The 22,941-nt window shown below is 40.2% G+C and overlaps 1 protein-coding gene across 3 annotated transcripts in view; it reads right to left on the bottom strand.

Annotated features, from left to right (window-relative positions):
• Positions 1-287: 287 nt before the first annotated feature.
• The window catches only part of TRIM69 (tripartite motif containing 69), a 30,614-nt gene continuing 7,960 nt past the window's right edge, over positions 288-22,941 (bottom strand). For 2 of the 3 annotated variants that reach the window (XM_008052866.2, XM_008052867.2), the window contains 4 exons: positions 19,571-19,804; positions 13,915-13,937; positions 13,705-13,829; positions 288-886 (listed from right to left, as the gene is read on the bottom strand). In XM_008052866.2, coding sequence (XP_008051057.1) covers positions 345-886; positions 13,705-13,829; positions 13,915-13,937; positions 19,571-19,804 — 924 coding nt within the window. In that variant the 3' untranslated portion in view covers positions 288-344. The remainder of the gene's footprint in view (positions 887-13,704; positions 13,830-13,914; positions 13,938-19,570; positions 19,805-22,941) is intronic. The other variant, XM_021709894.1, reaches the window with a different exon arrangement.

Below are 22,941 nucleotides of genomic sequence, written 5' to 3'. Positions count from 1 at the left end.
CATTATGCCGGGTAATATGACAGCATTATAGAATTTCTGGGCACATTTGAAAAGAGTTCTCAAGCATCACAAACTCAAGTTGTAGTTTGTTCCAGTAATAGTAGCGTGATGATCATGGTCATATGAGTGGCTCCTGTGTCATAAAAGGCCCCAGAGAAGTAGAATGACATCTTGAAAGGTTTCAGTAAAATCCATTTAGGATACTGAGAATGGAGTTTGATTTGTGAATCCTCCTTTCATTATGGCAGAGTTTCTCACAAATTGGGAAGAGAATCCAGCTAGACTGGTAAAATATTTCAGTACCTCTTTAATAACACCCTGAATTTATATAATAGTATGACTAATTACTCTGGATGTAAAATATGCAATGGTTCTTGATTTTTTCCACCATCATTAAGGCAAGGGCAGAAGTAGGGATAAAGTTTCTCTGTGAAAGTGCTACTGAAGGTATAAATGTGGGTCATGGTGTTAGCATTGTAAAAGGACACCTGCCCTCCTTCGTAATCCAGATATATACCCACCTTGTTGAAGTTGTTAGTCAGTTTCAGACTGCAAGAAGGCAAATCCAGAGCCTTTAGATCAGTTTGGTTCCTTAGTCTTAAAAGCCAGAATCCTTTCTCAGGAGTTAGAGAACAACTGCCCTTCCGAATGATGGATTCTCTGACAACTCCGACTGTCCATTTTGTCTTCTTTGCTACTTCTACTTCCCAGTACCACTTTCCTGATGTGAAGCCCTTTGAGCTCAGCACAGCCACACTTGAATCAAACCTCTCTGGATCATCAGGCATTACCTGCTTAATGTCATCATGCCACACACTGGTTTGGTTTTTGGAGAGCACCAAGTTTGGGTGAGCAGTTTTAGGGTCCAGAGTTAGTGGACATAGGCCTAATAAGAAAATAAGAGAAAGCAGGGTATGGGAGAAAAGGGGTGAGTGCAAATTCCCATGGTAAAAGATAGTATTTACATAGTCTCCAGACTTTATCTCCCCATACACATATACTCTTAGACAGACAAGCAATTATATACTTTTTTTTTCTCACTTTTTTGCTGGAGTGCAGTGGCATGATCATAGCTCAGTGCAGCATTGAACTTCTGGACTCAGGTGATTCTCCCGCCTCAGCTTCCCGAGTAGCTGCACCACAACACCCAGCTAATTTTTAAAATATATATATTTTTGTAGAGTCAAGGTCTTGCTGTGTTGCCCTGGCTGGTCTCAAATTCCTCAAGTAATCCTCCTACCATAGCCTTCTAAAGTGGTGGGATTATACATACATACTTTTTATTGTTTGAGTATTCATGTTACTATAGTCTAGTCATTTTTATATTTAGTTTAAAAATCAGGCTTTACTCTGAAGTAATTTATGCTCTACTAAAGGAAGCAATACACATAATGTAAATCCATACTAATAAATATAAGAAAGTACAAATGCCAAAGGGGTAGTAAAAATTAGATAAGGATGTCCAGGAAAGCCTTCTAAGGAAAAATAAGTATTTTGGTTATGATATAACATATATTTAGAATGCTTTGGATAAACAGGGAAAAAACTAAATGTGTTAAAAACAGTCACTGTGTGGGAGAGAACTTAAGAACTTGCCTGTTAGAGACACATAAGACAGCTAACTAGTACAGAGTTTACAGGACAATGGTGGGAAGTTTATATTTGGTTTAACAGATAATGAGACTTTTGAGATCTGGAGTGGCTCATGCCACTGCTACTCAGAATGTTGTCTACAAACAGTGTGGTTTACAGTCTGGGACAAAATAGTACAGAAATTGAGAGTAAGGTTTTGGAAACTTTCACAGCAATCTGACAATAATTTTATGTCCATTGAATCTAATAATTACAAAATTTGGCCTTGTGCTGTGTAATCTTTGTTTTTTAAAATTTCACTTTTTCAAGCAATTAATTTATATCTTATTCTACAATAGTGTCAGCCCATGATAAATGGACATTTTAAAACCTGTCCTTTCATTAGAGATAGTTTGACAAGTATTTGCTTAGACAAAGGGCAACAGTATGAAAAATAATTTCTAAATGAAGAGAGGTTGGAAGCAGACCATTAAGATGACACCATCAAGGACTTAAATGTGAAACCTCAAACTATAAGAATTTTAGAAGAAAACTTAGGGAACACCTGCCTAGACATCAGAGTAGGCAATGAATTCATGACCAAGTTCTCAAATGCAAAGATTCACAAGTGGGACCTTATCAAGCTGAACAGTTTTTGCACAGCAAAAGAAACCATCGAGAGTATAAAGAGTCAGCACACAAAATGGGAAAAAATATTTACAAGCTATTCATCTGACAAAGACCTAACATCCAGGATCTACAAGGTACTTAAATGAATTGATAAAAGAAAAACAAATAATCTCATTAAAAAGGGGGCAAAGTATGTGAACAGACATATCTCAAAGGAAGACATTCAAGTAGCCAATAAACATATGGAAAAATACTCAGCTGTAAATCAAAACTACAATGAGATTCCACCTCACACTGGTCAGGATGGCTATCATTAAAAAATAAAAATAAAATTAAAAAAAGAGGTGTTGGCAAGACTGTGGAGATAAGGGGATGCTTCTAGACACTACTGGTGGGAATGTAAACTCGTTCAACCCTGTGGAAAGCAGTGTGACATTTTTCTCAACTAAAAAATTGAGCTGTCATGTGATCCAGCAATTCCACTTCTGGAAATAAACCCAGAGGAACATAAATTATCCTACCAAAAGGACACCTGTACATGTATGTTCATTGCAGCATTATTCACAATAGCAAAAACATGGAACCAATTCAGATGCCCATCAAAAGTGGACTGGATAAAGAAAATGTAGTACATATATATACATGATGGAATACTACACAGCTATAAAGAAGAACAAAATCATATCCTTTATGATGTTTCTATATTACAGAAACAAAAAACAGAATATCTCATGTCCATACTCACAAGTGGGCCCTAAACATTGAGCATGTGAACAACAAAGGCAGGTATAACTGATGCTGGGCACTACTTGTAGGGGTAGGGGACAAGGAACACACAACCACCCACTGGGTACCATGTCCACTACCAGGAGAGGACTCGCTGGAAATCCATACTTCACCTGCATGCAATTTACTTATGTAGCAAATCCTCATATGTACCCCACAACTCTAAAATAAAAAATTTTTTTAATTACACCAGTTCTAGATGTGATATAATTGAACCTTGGCATGAAATTTAATAAAGGAAACATGATAGCTATGTGTGTTCATACCATGGACACAGATATATGCATTTGATGATAATTTATCCTTGAAGGCAAGATCAGACCAGTCTAACTCTCTGTTCCCAGAAAAACCTGAGTCTTTTACATCATCCCAAGGACTTCTGTTTCCAACAAGAGGCTTTAAATAGTTAAGCATCCTGGATTTTTCCATATGGGCTGAATCCTCTCCCCCTTACATATCTCAGTGCACTTTGGGCTATTAATCTTTCCAATGTGAGGACTAGGATTTCTTCGGAGGTACCATAAAGACATTTTACCACCATTTTTAGAACCACAGTCCACTCTCATTGCTAAGCTTCTGACACCTCTAGCCCACATTGGCTCTGAAGACTCCTTGGAGTCATCTTTTCATCCTCTCTTTCCTTTTCATGCCATATTCAATCCAATAGCAAGTTCTGTCAGCTCCAACTTCAAAATATATTTTGAGCTTAAACACTTCTAACTACTTTCACAAACATCACTGGCCTGGAACTACTGCAATTGCTTTTTTCTCTTATGTTTCCACTCTGCCCCTCTGCAACCTATTCTGCCCATAATTGTGAATGAGATCATGCAGTTTTCCTACTCTGCATACTCTTGTGTTTCCCATCACTTCTGAGATAAAATTCAGAGTCCTTACAGAGCAAACAAGATCCACATGATTTACTTGCCTCTCTAACTTCATTTCCTGCTACACTCCTATTTATTTACTTTGATTCAGCCTTTTGGCAGTTCCGTGAACCGACAAGCTTATTCCTACTTCAGGGTCTTCACTCTTCCTAGAACACTTTTCCACCATATGGTTCACTCCACATTATTTGGGCCTTTGTTCACGTAGGGTAAATAAAATGATAATGGTAGAATCTATCATAGATATCATAGGTAGGTTTAGAGGTGCTCATTGTAAAATTCTTTAAATTTTTCCATATGTTTGGAAATCTCCACAATAGAATGGAGAAGGGAGTTACCTCTGAGAGAGGCATTCTCTGGACATTCTGTCTAAATAATATGTTCATCTATTGATCGTTTTTTGTATTCTTATCCTGCTTTATATTTTCTCATGAATAAGTAATTTATTGAGTGTACTCTTCTTTATTCTTTTAACAATGGTTATCACAGTAGGAAATTATCTACTTGCTCATTGTCCACCTCTTCCACTAGCATGTCTTGTCTTGGAGGTCAGGTTCTTCATCTGTTTGACTTTTTCATGTATCTTCAAAGTTTGGACATATTCCTAGATGTTCAAGTAACTATTTGTTAAATGAATAAATGAGCTTTAATCAAAGTTCTATTTGGAATCTTGACATCAACTAGATCTACCATGCTTCATATTTCTGTTATCCTTGTTCAACATCTAGAATGTAAACCCCTCCAATGATTTATCCTCTCCTGTACTCTTGTCCCTGGTATTCTATTCTTTGCCACCCCTCCCTTAACTTATCTTCTCACTATTTTCATTGATCCTACCCAACCCTTTCTACTCTGTCCTTTGGAACTCCTTTCTAATTAACTCTCCTGCATCCTTCGTTTACAGAATTATCTCATCACCTCCTTGCTTAACAGAAACCTAGCTAGTTATTCACCAGAAACACAGCTTCCAAAAGTTCATGGGACTATTCATTTCTCTAAATTCAGATGCCAGAGATCCAATATCCACTACTGCCACTTCCAGACCACTACTGTGCTCCCCCTCCTCATGTAAAAATCACTCTTTGTTTGAGTCTCTTGTCATTCCATTTCATACAACTCTCTATCTCTTTTTGATGCTATTATGTTCAAACTTCCTGATTATACTCCCTGTACTTTGATCAACTTTACACCTCTATTCCAAATCCAGCCCGTCATCCCAAGTTATTTCACTATCCTTTGGACACAGCCTCTCGTCCATTCTTGAAGGTCCTTGACTTTACTGCTAGTGACTTTTGACTTCATTACACTTCCACTGTCCACTTCAGTGGCCATATTCTGGGCCTTCCAGTCATCAGGAACTATTCATTCTCTAAAATCTTAAACTCAGATATCCCAATGTCTTATTTCTTGAGCTTGTCACTCTTATCTCGTCTACAACCATTATTTAATTTCATTAACTCCCGTTCCTGATTTCTTCTTAGTATCCTAATCTATCTGCTTCCTGGCTTTAAATCCTTCCCTAAACAGCTCAGCTTTGTTGCCTATAACCTCAATACTTCTATCCTCTTCTCCTTTTGCTCCTGCAGTACCTGCCATGTAACTCTTCAACCCTGGATCTATCTAGTAATTCATATTCACATCCCAAATTATAAAATTGTGAAAAATTATAAAATTACACAGATAGATACCACTACAAATTTATTATTTCTACTCTAAGTTTGACCATCAGCACTGCCCAAAAATACTATATTGCCCAAATCAAATCCTCTCTCCTTTCTTATAACAGCAAATTCAAACTTCAACTCCCTCCTGAAACTTCCTTTCCACCACTTACCCATTCAATCCCAGGCAGAAGACTTCATCTCCTGCTTCACAGAGAAAATACAGAACATCTTATATGAATACTTCAATCCTTCCCACTCATACTATAAGATTCCTGTGATGAAATTATCTGCCCCCTCCATCTCTATTTCCTCTCCAATTTCAGAGGAAATTGAGGAAAATCAGTACTTCTCTCTGCTCTAGCTCTCACTCGCTCTTCCCTACTTCCACCAACTATGCCCTTGCTTGTACCATTGATTTCTGTCTTGCTACAGAATACATCCCTTCAGCTTTTTTTTTTTTTTCCTTTGAGTCAAGAATCTCACTCTGTCACCCAGGCTGGAGTGCAGTGACATGCTCGCGGCCACCACAACCTTGAACTGCTGGGCTCAGGTGATCTTTCTGCCTCATCCTTCCAAGTAGTTGGAACTACAGGTGCGCGCTACCATGCCTGGCTAATTTTTTGATTTATTGTAGAGACAAGGTCTCGTCAAGTTGCCCAGGCTGGTCTTGAGCCCCTGGGCTCAGACCCCTTCAGCTTATTTTTAAAAAATTTGTCTTTTGACTCTACCTGCACCTTCTACTTCCATACCTACCTACCCTTTTCATTCAAGTTTCTTGAATGAATGATCTATTCACTTCACTACTGCCTCATTTCCAAATCACTCCTCAACTCTTAACAATATAATTTCTACCCATTCCTCTCATTTACCAATTGCTCACCAATTGTTGTTTAAAACATCTGTTTTCCAGCCGGGTGTGGTGGCCCACGCCTGTAATCCCAGCAATTTGGTAGGCGGAGGCGAGTGGATTACCTGAGTCCAGGGGTTCAAGACCAGCCTGGGCAACTTGGCAAGACCTTATCTCTACAAAAAAAAATTTGAAAAATTAGTCAGGTGAGGCATTAGGATCACCTGAGCCCAGCAGGTCAAGGCTGCAGTAGCTGTGAGTGTGCCACTGCACTTTAGCCTGGGCGACAGAGTGAGGTTTCTACTTAAAAAAAAAAAAATCTATTTCCAATCATTTTCTTAGTTATTATCTCTTAACTTAGCATGAATGACCATTCCTTATTCCCTTCTCCTTGACAATCTTTCCTTAGATCCCATGTCAAGTTTATTTCCTGGTTTTCCTTTTATTTTTTCTACGAGAATTTCTGAGTCTCTTTTGGGGACTTTATTTCCCTTTATCTGTTGGAATTCCTTGACTGTATGTTCTAACTTAACTTGGAATATCTCATTTATGTCAATAGTTTCAGCTCCCCTACTCTTTACTGATTATTCTGGCCTTGGCACTGTTCTAAGCTCTGGTTAGAATGTATTTGAATATATTCATTTAGTTGTGCTGCAGGTCCTTTAACACAACATGGTCAAAATTGAACTCATCAACCCCCTCCAAAATCTGCATCTTCTATATTTTCATTCTTGGCATCCCCTTTATCCTCAGTTACTGTCCAGTACATTTTGCTAGAGAATTCTGTCTCTAGAATCTATTCTTTATTTCCCATTCCTGTTGCCAGTCTTTTGATTTAAATCTCAATTTCTCACTGAAATGTCTAGTAAAGTTGGTCTTTTAGTTCTCTTGCTTTGGAGCAGAAACTACATTTTTTATTTCTATGCCCTTAGAGCCCAACTTAGTGCTTAACATGTAGTAGACCTATAAAAGAATGAATGAGTGGATTTTGATGATATTTTATTGATGCACACAAAACTAAATAAACATATTAAAATATTTATAATTGAAAGATTCCCTAAGCTGGAATTGGCAAACTAGAACCAAAAGCCCAAATCTGGCCTACTACCTGTTTTATAAATAAAGTTTTATTGAAACACATTCATGACTATACATTTACATATTATCAGTGCCCTCTTTTTCACTGCAATGTCAGAGTTAAGTAGTTATAACAAAGACCAAACATTGTGCAAAGCCTAAAATATTTATTGCTTGACTCTTTACAGTAAAAGTACCAGCTCCTGCCCTAAAGCAATAGCCTCATTTATAAGCCTGGCAGAGAAGGAGAAAGTATGGATCTGCAGTATAAGTAAAGAATAGAAATAAAAAATATGCAGTATATTTTACCAAAGTCTGGCCACAGTTGCCATAGGAAAAAAAAGTCCCTCTCTCTGTAGGGAGATAGTATATAAATTAATTATATGTTATTAATAAACAGTCATAAAGTTCCACTCTCTGTAGGGAGAGAGTATATAAATTAATAATACATTATTGATAAACAGTCACATACTAAATAAATCCTGTTTGGTTTTCTTGATGTAAAATTATACCAAAAATAAACAAAAATCACTTTGCATGTTGAAAGACTGCTAGAAATGAAGTTTGGCTTTACAGAGCAAAGCATACAGGAAGAAAAACTCTGTGTGATACCAAGGCAGTTAGAATTTGCTGGGCAGAGTAACACAGAGGAGGAAGATGCACAGAATCTTTTGAACGTCTGCAAAGGGATTCTCTCAAGACTGTGACTAAGCCAGGCAATGTAACTCACACCTGCCATCCCAGCACTTTGGGAGCCTGAGCCAGGAGGACAGATTGAGGCCAGGAGTTCAACACCAGCCTGGGAAAGAACCTGTTTCTACAAAAATAAAAATAAAAAAATTATACCTGAGTACTGATCTGCACATGCATGCAGTGAAACTCATCAAGCCCAGAGAAAAACATACAGAAATCAGTAGACTGAGCAATTTCTGGAGTTCACACAAGACTGGTGAAAGGACAAAAGACCAAAATGGATTTGACATAACCAAAGAGCAGCCATTTTAACACTGCCTAGTTCTGTCGTATTTTTTTTTTTTTTTAGCAGTTCACTTTAATTTACCCTCTAATCATTAACCAAGGACAGAACTGGTTTCCCAGAGATAGCTATTGATAATTGTCTTACAACCTCCACCCCCAAGCCTGCTTTGTACTATTTACTTTTATTTTCCAAATATTTGTCTTTCAGCCATAAAAAAAAAAACAGGATAACCTAATCTGTTGCAATTAGCCCTTTGTGACCTACTTGGCATAAACAGACCCCATCACCATGACAAGTTATGTGACTAAACCATGCATCTACCTGCCATCCATCACCATGACATTAGTACCTGTGTTTACCCACTCCTTCATGATGACATAAATCATACTACCACTCAATCACATTAACAACCTGCCCCCACCAAAGGAAAGATTTAAAAAGCTCTAAACCTCAAGCAGCAGTGGCCATGCTTTTGTTCCCTAAGCTTTGGTCCCCTCCCCTATCTTGGGAGGTCAATCTCTTCTCTCTCTCTCTCTCTCTCTCTCTCATCTACTTTCTAAATAAATTATATTTCCCAATCTAATTTCTGTGCAATTCTTTGCATCTTACCCATGGCACCAGCTCAGCATACCAGCCCACAGACCTAATAATTCTCCCAAACCTAACAACTGAAAATGCTTTTCAGCCAGAATGGAAAAATTCATAAGCTGTGAATATCTGGTTGAGTACTCGGAAGGGTATTACCTTAGGAAAATGAGCTAAGTTAGCCCTATATTAAAGGCTGTTCTTGAACCATTCTAACAAAGCTTAATAAAGCCACAGATGGAACAAAGTGATTTCATGTAACTTAACTGCATGCCAGAGTTAAGTCCAACAGTACTCAAAGAACCACAATAAAATTCAACAAACAATAATATAAATTCATAATATTTGGTGCCAATAAAAAATTACCAGCCAAAAGAGGCAAATCTCTTGTGCCACAGAATTCCAAATGATTTATGTAGATACTCTACCCTCAAAGAGGGGGATGTAACTACTCTTAAGTGTGGAGTGTGCATGGTGACTGGCTTCCAAATTGTACCAGTAGAACAAGATGGACTTTACAGTGGAGAAGCCTGACAAGCTCTCCCTCAGCCAGGTAATTAAAGCCAACATCAACAGTCATAAATTATGTCAACAGTAGTACTCTTAATATGATGTGATGAAAATGGTACTTTAGCACTCTTCTCCTAACTCATAACCCAAGTTTTATTATGAGAAAAACATCAAACAAATTGCAATAGTGCAGCATTCTGCAAAGCACATGACCAGTACTCTCCAAAACTGTCAAAGTCATCAAAAACAAAGAAAGTCTCAGAAACTTCCATAGCCAAGAGGAACCTAAGTGTAATGTGGCATCTTAGATGGGATCCTGAAACAGGAAAATGATGTTGGGTCAAAATAAGAAAATCTAAAGTAACTATGGACTTGAGTTCATAATAATGTATCAATTTTGGTTCATTAGTTATAAAAGGTGTTAAGCGTAAGATGTTAATAACAGGAAAAACTGAGGATGGGGTATATAAGAAAACTCTATATTATCTTTTCAATGTTTCTGTAAAATTTAAAAATCCAAAAGTGTTCTAAAAAATAAAGCCAATTAGAAAGAAAAAAATTACCAGCCATGCACAGCAGCAGAAGATATGACTCACAGACCCAGAAATGACAATGATGATGAAATTAGCAGACAAGGACATTAAAATGGTTATAAATATCTTTCATTTGCTCAAGAATGTAGAGGAAATGTATGAACATGGTAAGGATAAAAATAGAAGATATAAAAAGACCCAAATGAAACTTTCAGAAATGAAATTACATATATGAAATGGAAAATATCTTGAACAGTGTTAACAGATTGGCCGGTGAAAAAAAAGATGAGACAACATGAATAACAATAAGTACCATTCAAAATGAAGTGCAGGAGGAAAAAAACTAAAAGAAATACTGAGCATCAATGACAGGAGACAACTTGACAATATCAAATTGTATAACATAAGTAAAATTAGACTCCAAGAAGGAGAGGAGAAAAGGGAGTGGTAAAAAAAGTATTTGAAGAAATACTAGCTGAATTCCAAATTTGATGAAAACTATAACCCTTAGATTAAAAAAGCTCATGAACCCAAGCAGAATAAATATAAAGAAAATCACACCAAGACCCCATATAATCAACTTAGTGGAAGCAAGTGACAAAAAGCAAGTCTTAAAAGCAGGCAAATATGGCTGGGCATGGTGGCTCACACGTGTAATCCCAGCACTTTGGGAGGCTGAGGCAGGAGAATTGCTTGAGCCCAGGAGTTCGAGATCAGTCTGGGAAACATAAAAACTTAAAACTAAGCCGGGCTCAGTGGCTCAGCCTGTAATCCCGCGCCTTTGGGAGGCTGAGGTGAGTGGATTGCCTGAACCTGCGGGTTTGAGACCCGCCTGGGCAACTTGGCAAGACCTCATCTCTACAATAAATCAAAAAAATTAGCCGGGCATGGTAGTGCACGCCTGTAGTTCCAGTTACTTGGAAGGCTGAGGCGGAAGGATTACTGGAGCCCAGCAGGTCGAGGCTGTGGTGGCCGGGAGCGGCCACTGCATTCTGGTCTGGGTGAGAGAGTGAGACTCCAACTCAAAAAAACAAAAACAAAAAACAAAAAAAACTTAAAACTAAAAGGCACTCAGTCCAAAAGAAGTTAGGATCAAAAGACAGATGGTATGAATACAAAACAAATGCAAGACTTCATCTCTAAAAACAACAACTAACCAGGCCTGATGGCATGTGCCTGTAGTCCCAGCTACTTGGGAATTTGTAGCAGAAGAATCACCTAAGCCCAAGAAGTCAAGGCTGCAGTGAGCCTTGATTATACAGGTGCGCTCCAGCCTGGGCAACAGAGTGTGGCTCCCAACTTAAAAAAAAAGGAAAAAAAAGTATACTTTGTTAGGTTTTTATACTATATGAAAAGTGCTATTTATTTGGAGATAGAATGAGTTAAAGATGTATATTGTAAAATCCTAAAGCAATTAAAAATGAAAGAGAAATGAAAAATAAAACAAAAAGTACAGATAAGGTAAAAAGAAGATGAAAGGAAAAACTAAAAAGGCACCCAGTCCAAAACAAGGCAGGTATAGAGAAAAAAGGAACATAATACAGATGGTATGGATACAAAACAAATATAACATGGTAGATTTAAATCCAGTTATACTGATAATATCATTAAATGTATTTAGTCAAAACACCTCAATTAAAAGGCAGAGATTGTCAGATTGAATAAAAAGGCAAGACTTAACTATATTCTAGCTACATAAAACGTACATAATAAAAACACAAATAAGTTTAAAAAAATCACGTGACAGGAAAAAACATACTGCGCAAACACCAATCTAAAGAAAAGCAGAGTGGTAATATTGATATTAGACAAAATAGACTTCAGAAAAAGGAATAACAGGGATAAAACCCATTTCATAATTATAATGGAACACTTCATAATTATAAGGGGATTGAGAAATCAAAAGGTCATAACAATCTTGAGTATATTCACCTAATAATGCTTCAAAATACATGAAGCACATTTAGGATTTGTATGACCTTTTGATGACTCGGCAGGTAAATTTAAAAACGTTTGTTCTTTGAAAGACCCTGTTAAGAAATAAAAAGGCAAGCCATAGAAAGAAAGTATTTAAGAAACATATCTGAAAAGGATTTGTATCCTTTATAACTTAATAATAAAGCAATCCAGTAAAAATATGAACAAAAGATTGAACACAACCAAAAAGATATATGAATAGCAAAGAAACTCGTGAAAGACACTCAACCAGATTGGTCATTAGAGTTTTGCAAATGAAAACCACAGTGAGATACTACTATACATCCAATAAAATGGTTAGAAGATTGACAATATCAAGTTTTGGAAGGATATAGAGAAACTGAGACTTCCAACCATTGCAGGTAGGAATGTGAAATGGTACTGTCACTTTAGGAAAAAAATAGTAATTTCTTATCAAAATAAACCTACTTAACACACATCCAGCAATCCTACCACTAGGTATTTACCTCAAAGAAATGAAAACACAAATATTTATAAACAAATGTTCAGGCAACTTTATTCATAATAGCCAAAAACTGGGAACTATTCCCACATCTATCAAATGAATAAGCAAATTGTGATATGCCCGTAAAACATGATTACTGATACATGCAACAACACAGAATAATCTCAAATAGCAGTATACTAAGTGAAAAAAAGACACAAAAAATGATATAATGTATGTTTTCACTTATATGAAAAGTTAAAAAAGACACATTTAAAGTGAAATAAAGCAGATCAGTGAGTGTCAGAAGCTAAAGGTAGAAAGGATTGACTATAAAGGGACTATTGGGGATGATAAAAATGTTCTATATCTTGATTATGGAGATGTTTATTTAAGTGTATATATTTGTCAGAACTCATGAAATTGTGCACTTTAAATTGGTCAGTTTTATTCCATGTTAATTATACCTCAGTACAGTTTGTTTTTTTTCTATGTCAATTATCTAGAAAAATTGTTAACAGGGATGACTTTTGATTTTCATGAAATGAAGTAGCTATAAACAATAGTAATAATGATGTGTCTATATAAAATCTATACAAACTTTATATATAATTTTATTTCTAAAAGAGTTTTATTTAGAACTTTATTTAATGGTCTTGAAATGCTATTGTGTGCTTTTGTTCGCTCAGTCTTTTGGTATCTGCAAGAACAAATAACAGTGTCTTTATCAGGAAAATTAATTTAACTTATTGATTCTGAAGCACCAAAGATCTAAACAATCTCCTAAGATGTTATATTCTATGCAGTGAACATCCTGTACAAGCTCAAGACAACTTGTAAAGTTCCTATGTATGTACAAAGAGTATGTACAGAAACCTTCAGAGCAGAGAAGCCTCAGGGATTCATATAGCCAATTTAGTAAAACAGGATAAAATTTTGGCTATTGTCATATTTGATAGAATAGTCTAACAAAATCATAGGCTGCTAAATAATTCCAATATTGGAGTCTTATCTATTTATCAATACGAAGTCATAAATTCTTAGGTCTTGGCACCAGAAGAAATTTAATCCTACCAACCAGCCTTCTTTCTGCTAAACTTGAACCTACCCCCATGCCAGACTCTAAAGACCTAATGAGGGCCACTGAAAAGATCCCATTGATGAAACACAGATTAGAAGCCCCAGGAAACAATAGTTAATACCCATTAATACCTGGAGAGAGGGTAGACTGCATTTCCCTCCATATCATGTATTGAATGGGACCTTTGAACTGGCCCAGGTTCAACTTTCTGGAGATAAGCTCTCTGGTTGCCAGCACCCTAGTTCCTTGCTCCAAGCTGCAGGGGACATAAATCATGTATCATTAAACATTCTGTAAGGACTGAAGGAAGAGTACTAAAAGTACCATAGGGAAACACTTACCTATCCAAGAGAGTTGTGATGTCCTAGAAGAGGAAAGGAGAAATAGAAATGTCAGATGCCAGTTCATCAACTCCAGAAATTTCATCTGGCAGTGATGCTGGCCACTACCAGAATTTGTGTAGACGGCCCCCAACCCACCTCTTCCAACTTCCTTCATCCTTCATATGTTTATCTGATCTTCATCCCTAATCTAACCTAGGTTAAACTGGCCTTACATGGCTCTGATTTTCTAGAGTTCCCTTTTATAGGGAACAAGACAGAAGCCAATAACTTAAGGTTAAGTTATTTTTAACCACACTTTCGAATAGTCTCAGAAGAAAAACACAATAGATATTCCAGTCCCAAGGCCTCTTTTCCTTACACTAGCTAATTAAGCTTCTGGGTGCTGAAGTGGTCATCAACTCCTCTTCAGAGGTGAAGCTTCAGATAGCAAATGTTGGCAAACAGCTTTTTAGACAGGTCAACTTATGATTGCTGAGAGCCAGTCAAAGATACAACTCAAGCTGCAACATTTTTATTTTTGAGAAATAAAGCTTCAAAACTCTTTATGAAAAAGTGTTAAAATATTAATACATACTATTATTTGAAGGGTGCAGGAAGCGACCAGAGGGGCGGCTCCCAGAATGGTGCCGAACATGGTGAGGACACACCAGACAACAAAGGCCCTAGGTCCCAGCTTCTGTGTGCACAATTCCCCGTGCACGCGAAGTTCAAACCTGCAAGCCTCCAATCCTTAGCCAGCTTTGTTTTGCGTCCAATAGGACTATAACATGGCGTCGGCCCCACCCTGCTCCCGTGCCGCTCCTTCAATAAGAACCTAGCACAGCCCCTTCCGGCCCCTGTCAGGCTAGTAAGTACAGCCCTCTCCCTGCATATCTCTCTCTTGGTCTCTCTTTCTCTCTCTCTCTGTCGCTCTCTCCCTCTCTGCAGCTCTCTCCCCGCCTCTCTCCCACTTCCTCTCTCTCTCTCTCTCTCTCCACAGACCCTTTCCCTTTTTCCCTTGTAACCGCCACTTTAATAAATCTCTTGGCCTTAAACGGGTGAGGAGTCATTACTGGCGCCAAACTTCTTTCATTGGTGCCGTGACTCAGATCGGGTACTCTCCCACCCTTGTGCGTGTCTATCCCCATAGGCGGGACCCCCTCACCCGGCACCGGTGGCCACTCCAGCCCTCCCAGACCTTCCCACTGTTTTGAAGGCGTGACCTGCATCCACCAGTGACCATTGGATAGGTGAGTTCCCCAGACACAGAAGCCTGAAACTTACCCAGGATCCCTGGGGGGAACAGACCATTGATCATCCGGCAGCCCCTCCGGCCCCAGGGCGAGGGGGAACGCACCCCACCTCGGCCTTCATGGCCACAGCGGACCCTAAAGGCTTCCTCTTCTCTTTCATTTCTTAAACCTTAAAACTCCCGCAGCCGCTGGGCTGCAGCGGGCCCCAGGGGTCCCACGTCTGCTAGCCCGCAGCGGATCTTGCACAACTCTCTCTCCCCGCCCCAAGGAATCCCACAGCTGTTAGACCACAGCAGACCCCAGGGGTCCCACGTCTGCTGGCCCACAGCGAATTCTGAAGGACTCCTATATCTGTTGGGTAACAGGGAACTTCAGAGGCTCCATGTTTGTTGCCCCACAGTAAGCCCTATTTGACCGGCAGGAATCTCACACTCCCACCCCCCGCCCAGTCAAGTGCTTTCTGTCTGGTTCAAAAATCCTTGTGCTAGGTGCCTTGACCCCCTCGGTTCTCCAGGAGAACTCTGGTTGTGCCAAACCCCTGTGACGACAGGCTTTGCTACAGCCGCACTTCTTGGACAGCTGGCTCTTCGGGGGGATGCCCCGTTTAGTCTACCTGTCTCACCATGGGAGGCTTGTCATCTGTGCCGGCTGATTCCCCTCTTAAATGCCTCTTAAACAATCTCACTACACTTTCTCTTTCCCCGATATCAAACCCAAACACCTAATTCATTTCTGCACGTAAGACTGGCCAACATACCCCTTAGACAACCAAAATCAGTGGCCTATGTATTTTCTGTGAGTGTTCAAAATGGTGGGTAGAGATTCCCTATGTTCAGTCTTTTTCTCTCCTCCATAAACATCCTCGCCTGTATCTCAATTGGAACCCCTCTAACTTCCACTCTCAACTCATGCTAGCATCTACTGCTTCTCCAACAACTTCTCTTTCTCCCATTATTCCACGCACGTGTGAGCCTCCTCCTCTAAGTTCCCCTCCCCTCACTGCTTGATAACCCCTGATAGCAGCCCTACCAGCTGCAACAAGTCTTTGTTGTTTCCTTATACTAAATTTCTCTCAAGTTATATCTAAACCAGGTCTATATCAACCTTCTTCCCAGACGAAAATAAAGAGATCATGTAAATAAATCCTGTTAGCTAACTACAAAAAGGTGTTAATAAACAGGCTAGCTAGGACAGAATAAAAGAGGTTTTTCAAAGACCAGATAAAAATCCAACAGTGTTTCTAAGTTGCCTCTCTAAAACATTGCAGCAGTTTACTAATATTGGTTTAAACTCTGTAGAGGAACAAATTCTTTTGGCTATGTATTTTATCTCCCAGTCAGCACTGGGTATTAGGCATAAACTCCACAAATTAGAAAAGAGCCCACAAACCCCTCAATTAGAGCTATTGGACACGGCCTTTAAAATCTTTAACAACCCAAAGAAGGAAGAAATACAGGACCACCAACATAAACGGAAAGCACTTCAGCTTTTATCTACCATGTTAACAAAAAAGCCACCACTGATAATCTTCCACCCCAGATGGTCAATAGCAGAAGGGGTACACAGCCCCCTTCCCAGGTTTGTTTCTGATGCCATCAAAATGGGCATATGGCCAAAGACTCTCAAGCCCTGCCTACCAGCAAAACCCTGTCCCAAATGCAAACAGCATGGACATTGGGCTCATGATTGCCTCATTCGCCCAGAAGGAGGAGAGCACATGGCCCAGAGGCTTGCTGCAATTAAGGGACACCAAGCATCTTACACAATCTCAGAAGGGGATCTCTCGGGCTTGCTCCAGTCAGATTGACTCGCCACTAACTTGGTAGCCCCAGTGTCTTCGGAACAAACCATTAAACCAACCGAGCCTAGGGTGGAAATATCAGTAGCTGGCGGGGTTATATCATTTGTTATTAATACGGGGGCTACATGCTCAGATCTACTTACATTTCCTGGTCCACTCCTTCCTTCACCCCTTTTGGTTGTGGGGGCACAGGGCATTATATCCAGGCCCCTCACTATACCATTACTTCCATGTGTTCTGGGAGATAAAGTATTTCAACACTCTTTCCTTGTTATGCCAACGTGTCCAGCTCCATTATTGGGAAGGGACATTATGACAAAAATTAAAACTCACACCACTGTACTTTTTGGGTGCCTTTTGTATAGCTTTGGATTTCCCTAATAGTTCCACATTGGATCCTATCTAAGCCCTTCCACTACATATAAACTTATTGCTTTGGTTAGAGCTCTGAGGTTAGGAAAAATGTAAAGAAAGTTGTTGGTGTAAGGTATGTTTTTAGTAAGAAAGGATAAAGAAAAGATAAATAATTGTATAGGAAAGAATCTTGTATGGTACATTTTGTTCTATAATAGAATGGCTGGTTAAAGAAAGCATAGAACAAAAATAGAAGGTTTAAGCATGTCAAAGAATGGTATGAGTTTATTGAACAAGCATGTCAAGAATGGTATGAGTTTATCGAACATGTTAGGTGAAAGTTAGTGGAAAAAAGTGAAAGAAATTCTGTAAACACTCGAGGCTACAAAAAGGGTTCCATAAATTTACCATTAATATCAATTACACTAATGCTAGGCCAACATGCTACTCGAAGGCCAGAACATGAGCTTCTTAATTAACAATCTCCAAAAATTTTCTTCTTTAAATAACAGAGGGGAGAAAAAAGAGACAAAATTCAATTACCCTCCCCCCTCCCCTACTGTCTTTGTTACAAAGAGTGAGGTTTTTTTTTTCCTTTTCAAATCGTTGCACTATCATTTTGGCTAAATAAGTAACTTTTGCAATAACTACTGTGATTTTGTGTTGTAACATGCTTTTAAAAACTTTAGTCAATATTACAAACAGACAGCCAAAGTCACCCCATTTTCCTGGCTCTCAATAGTCCAACAGGGAGGCACTTGCCTCTTTCTAATTTGTGTTTTTGTTTAATACCCCCATATATCTTTAAATTTCTCCAACAACGCTTAACTAAACTCTCAAATCAAAACCTCAACCTCCTGTTATTCAATAGTTATCAACCTGTCCCAATAGAGGAGTCAACACCTTGTCCCTAAACATCACTTAATTTTTCTTTTAGATATGCTCTCTTCCAGGTTCTCTATTTACCTCCACAGTCTACTCCAAGACAGCTGGTTACTACCGCCCTCGGACCCACTGGAAGACTGGCCGGAACAAGTTGCTGTCCTACACTTACAAGGAACCTTCATGGAACTCTCACCTGCGGAAATCTACACCTTCAGCGCCTACCTTTGGGCCCTGCTCTGGCTGGTTCTACACCCTTCCACCACCTTATCCCCACAATGCCCCCAACCAGCAGGAAGTAGCCACAAAGAGTAACGATGCCCCTCCCCATAAGAACAGAAAAGGTGGGAATGAAGGGTACAGGAAACAATCAGAGAGGCGGCTCCCAGAATGGCACCGAGCATGGTGAGGACACACCAGACAGCAAAGGCCCTAGGTCCCAGCTTCTGTGTGCACAATATCCCGCGCACTCGAAGTTCAAACCTGCAAGCCTCCAATCCTTAGCCAGCTTTGTTATGCATCCAATAGGACTATAACACGGCGTCGGCCCCACCCTGCTCCCATGCTGTTCCTTCAATAAGAACCTAGCACAGCCCCTTCCAGCCCCTGTCAGGCTAGTAAATACAGCCCTCTCCCTGCATCTCTCTCTCTTGGTCTCTCTTTCTCTCTCTCTCTGTCGCTCTCTCCCTCTCTGCAGCTCTCTCCCCGCCTCTCTCCCACTTCCTCTCTCTCTCTCTCTCCACAGACCCTTTCCCTTTTTCCCTTGTAACCACCTCTTTAATAAATCTCTTGGCCTTAAACGGGTGAGGAGTCGTTACTGGTGCCGAACTTCTTTCATTATTAATGGAGTTTTATTATCTTGTTTTCTGAGAGGTTGAAAGTAAAGCTTTCTGCTGAGCATAAAGCACAAGTAGCCTCCTGCTATTCTTCCAGAGAATCTTTTTTTTTTTTTAGTCAGGGTCTCATCTGTCACCCAGGGTGGAGTGCAGTGTACCATCACAGCTCAACACAGCCTCAACCTCCTGAGCGCAGGTAATCCTCCCACCTCAGCCTCCCAGGTATCTGAGACTACAAGTGTGCACCACCATGTCCAGCTAATTTTTTTTTTTTTTTTTTACTTTTGAAGAGACAAGGTCTCACTATGTTTCCCAGACTGTTCTGAAACTCCTGGGCTCAAGCAATCTTCCTGCCTCAGCCACCCCAAGTGCTGGGATGACAGGTGTGAACCTTCGTGCCTGGTCTCTTCCAGAGAATTTCAAAAGGACTGTAGCAGTTTTGTTTCATTTCCCTGGCAGTGAAAAAAATCACTTCTGATCCTTTCCAAACCTCTTCTCCCTTCTGGGTGCATCCATAATCATGTTATTATCATGTTATGGGGTCTTACTTTAAGAAAGTCAAAGGAATTCTGCTCATCCATCCGTGCCTGAATGCTCGCCAACATATCCTTGACTAGGAGACACTGCTCCTGAAGCTGGTTCAGATTCAGTTCCATCTCCTCATTCGAGGCTCTCCACTCTTCCCGGAGCTCATTTAAAATGTCCTTTTCTTTGCTGTGCAGGAACTGATGCAGCTTTAGAAACTCCAAGGACACATGTTGCTCCAGATGCAGCTTGTTTTCCTGGAAACCTCCATAATTATCAAACATGGTTATGACTAAAACTAGCACTTGGGGGTGGGGGCCCACACTACCAACACTCACACACTTGGGAAATGCCATCACAGAAAAATGCATACAAGTGGCTGCTGAATGTTAACATTCTACCATACTACAGGGAGTCCTTTGGGAGACTTACTCCTTCTTTCCCAACTAGTTTAATAATTCAGGATAGATTTATCAAAAGTGGTCTCTAGGTTTCTTCTTGCAGTACTGAAGTGGCAACCAGTGACATATTAAGTAAGACCATGGAGTTAAACAAACATTCTAGAATGAATAATACCCTCCTAGATTGGTAAACCAGTGTCTATCAAGTGGTACTGTTGGACTGGAGCCATTGGAAGGCTGGAAGAACTGTCACTGTCTAGAAATCAGAACTGGGAGGAGGGATGCCTCTCCTACTGCCAGGACAATATAAAAGAAGCAGATGATGAGCTATGTCTGCACTAAAATTGATAACTCTTTTCTTGGGCGACCTCAACATCCTTACAGGTGAACAATTTGGCACCCCAGCTTCTCAGTTCCTCATCCTCTTTATTCCTAATGATTGCCACCTTTATCTACTCTTGCCCACAGTCTCACCTAGGATTTTATCATCCCCAGCAATAGCATCATCTCCAAAAAAATGTTTTGTGCACTGGGCACAGTGGCTCACGACTATAATCCCAACATTTTGTGAGGCAGAGGTGAGAGGATTGCCTGAGCCCAGGAGTTTGAGACCAGTGTGGGCAACATGGCAAGACCTTGTCTCTACAAAAATTCAAAAAAATTAGTTGGGCTTGGTGGCACACGCCTGTAGTCCCAGCTACTTGGAAGCTGAGGCAAAAGGATTGCCTGAGCCCAGCAGGCTGAGGCTGTGATAGCTGTGATTGTGCTACTACACTCCAGCCTAGACAACAGAGTAAGACTCCAACTTAAAAAAAAAAAAAAAAAAAAAAAGACTGGGCACGGTGGCTCAGCCTGTAATCCCAGCACTTTGGGAGGCCGAGGCAAGAAGATTGACTGAGCCTGGGGGTCTGAGACCAGCCTGGGCAACTTAGTGAGACCTCGTCTCTACAATAAATCATTAAAACTAGCTGGGTGTGGTGGCATGCATCTGTAATTCCAGCTATTTGGAAGGCTGAGGTGGAAGGACGCCTGAGCCCAGCAGGTCGAGGCTGCGGTGACTGAGCATGCCACTGCACTCCAGCCTGGGTGACAAGAGTGAGACTCGAACTCCAAAAAAAAAAAAGTTTTTTGCACCAAGCTCACTCAGGCACTCATTGCAAAAATTATTGGATCTCTTTGAAACCTCCATTTCTTTTTTCTTTGTTTTTATTTTTGTTTTTGAGTCAGGATCTCACTCTGTCACCCAAGCTGGAGTACAGTGGCACAATCATGGTTCAATGCAGACTCCACCTCCTGGGCTCAGACAATCCTTCTATTTCAGCTTCCAAGTAGCTGGGACTACAGGCACATGCTACCACCACTGGCCAATTTTTTTAATAAGACAAGGTCTCGCCGTGTTACCCAGCATGGTCTCAAACTCCTGGGCTCAAGCGACCCTCCCATCTCAGCTTCCCAAATTGCTGGAATTACAGGTATGAGCCATCGCACCCAGCCTGACTGACTTCTATCTTCATATCCTTTTACCCAGCTTGAGTTCCATGGTCCCTAATTATTACACTCTCAAAATAGTCTTGCCTCTGCATGCTGGCTCATACCTGTAATCCCAGCACTTTGGGAGGCCAAGGTGGGAAGATCACTTGAGGCCAAGAGTTCATGACCAGCCAGGGCAACATCGTGAGACCCCCATTTCTCAAAAAAGGTCATAATAAGCCAGACATGGTGTAGTCCTAGCTACTCAGGAGGCAGAGGTGGGAGGATCCCTTGAGCCCAGGAGTTTGAGGTTACAGTGAGCTATGATTACACCACGAGACTCTAGCCTGGACAATAGTGAGACCCTGTCTCTAAAACATAAAAGGAAAAAAAAGAATAGTCTTAACTCCCTTTCTTCTCTAGCTCACACTTTTTTTTGGTTTACTGTTTACCCTTCTCACTACTATTTCTCAATCTTATTTGTTGGTTCCACTTCCTCTGTGCAAGCTCTAAATGTTATAATTAGTTAATATTCTGTCTTGGGCTCTTTTTCCTTCTCATTCTATACTTTTTTTCAAAGCAAGATCCTCTTCTCCTATGGCTTTAGATATCAGCTAATGCTTACTTCTTATGTCCAGCCTAGGCTAACTTCTGAGCTCTGTATTCCTAAATACAGTTACCTATTTGACATCTTTACCCATCCCTCACATCTGATCATTTACCATTTCCAGGTAATTTGTGCCTCCAAAGCATATCCTGAAGCTGTGTCTTTCTCTACATATCCACTGCCTTGCTAATCCAAGTCACCGTTATCATTCTCTGGGACCATTGCAGTACCCTTCTAACCATTGTCCTTGTCATTGCCTCTCTCTATTCCATTCTCCGCACAGCCAGCAGTGTGATATTTTCAAAATGAGACAAAATGTCATATCCATTCTAACAATATCTTGTTTACGAACCTTTAATGAACCAGCCTGGGCAACTTGGTGAGGCCTCATCTCTACAATAAATTTTAAAAAAATAGCCAGGCATGGTGGCACATGCCTGTGGTTCCAGCTGCTTGGAAGGTTGAGGCTCAAGGGTGTCCTGAGCCCAGCAGGTTGAGGCCGTGGTGGCCATGAGTGTGCCACTGCACTCCAGCCTGAACAGCAGAGTGAGACTCTGACTCAAAACAAAGCAAAACACCTTTAATGCCTTCTTATTGTTCGCTAAATGAAATTCAAAATTCTTAACATTATCTACACAAGGGCTCACATCTTGCTTAGCATATTCCAGCTTTAGGAGCCTTTTCTCTGTTTAACATAGCCACTGCCTGGTGTAGTGGGAGGTGGAGGCAAGAGGATTGCCTGAGCTCAGGGGTTCAAGACCATCCTGGGCAATTTGGCAAGACCTTGTCTCTACAATAAATCGAAAAATTAGCTGGGTATGGCAGCGCACGCCTGTAGTTCCAGCTTCTTGGAAGGCTGAGGCAGAAGGATTGCCTAAGTCCAGCAGATCGAGTTTGCAGTGGCCATGAGCGTGCC

Source organism: Carlito syrichta, unplaced genomic scaffold (genome assembly GCF_000164805.1).
Source record: "Carlito syrichta isolate Samal-C Ts95f unplaced genomic scaffold, Tarsius_syrichta-2.0.1 Scaffold287601, whole genome shotgun sequence".
In the NCBI taxonomy this organism is placed as follows: domain Eukaryota; kingdom Metazoa; phylum Chordata; class Mammalia; order Primates; family Tarsiidae; genus Carlito; species Carlito syrichta.
The sequence above is the reverse complement of the archived record's forward strand: the minus strand, read 5'-3'. Positions and strand labels throughout refer to the sequence as shown.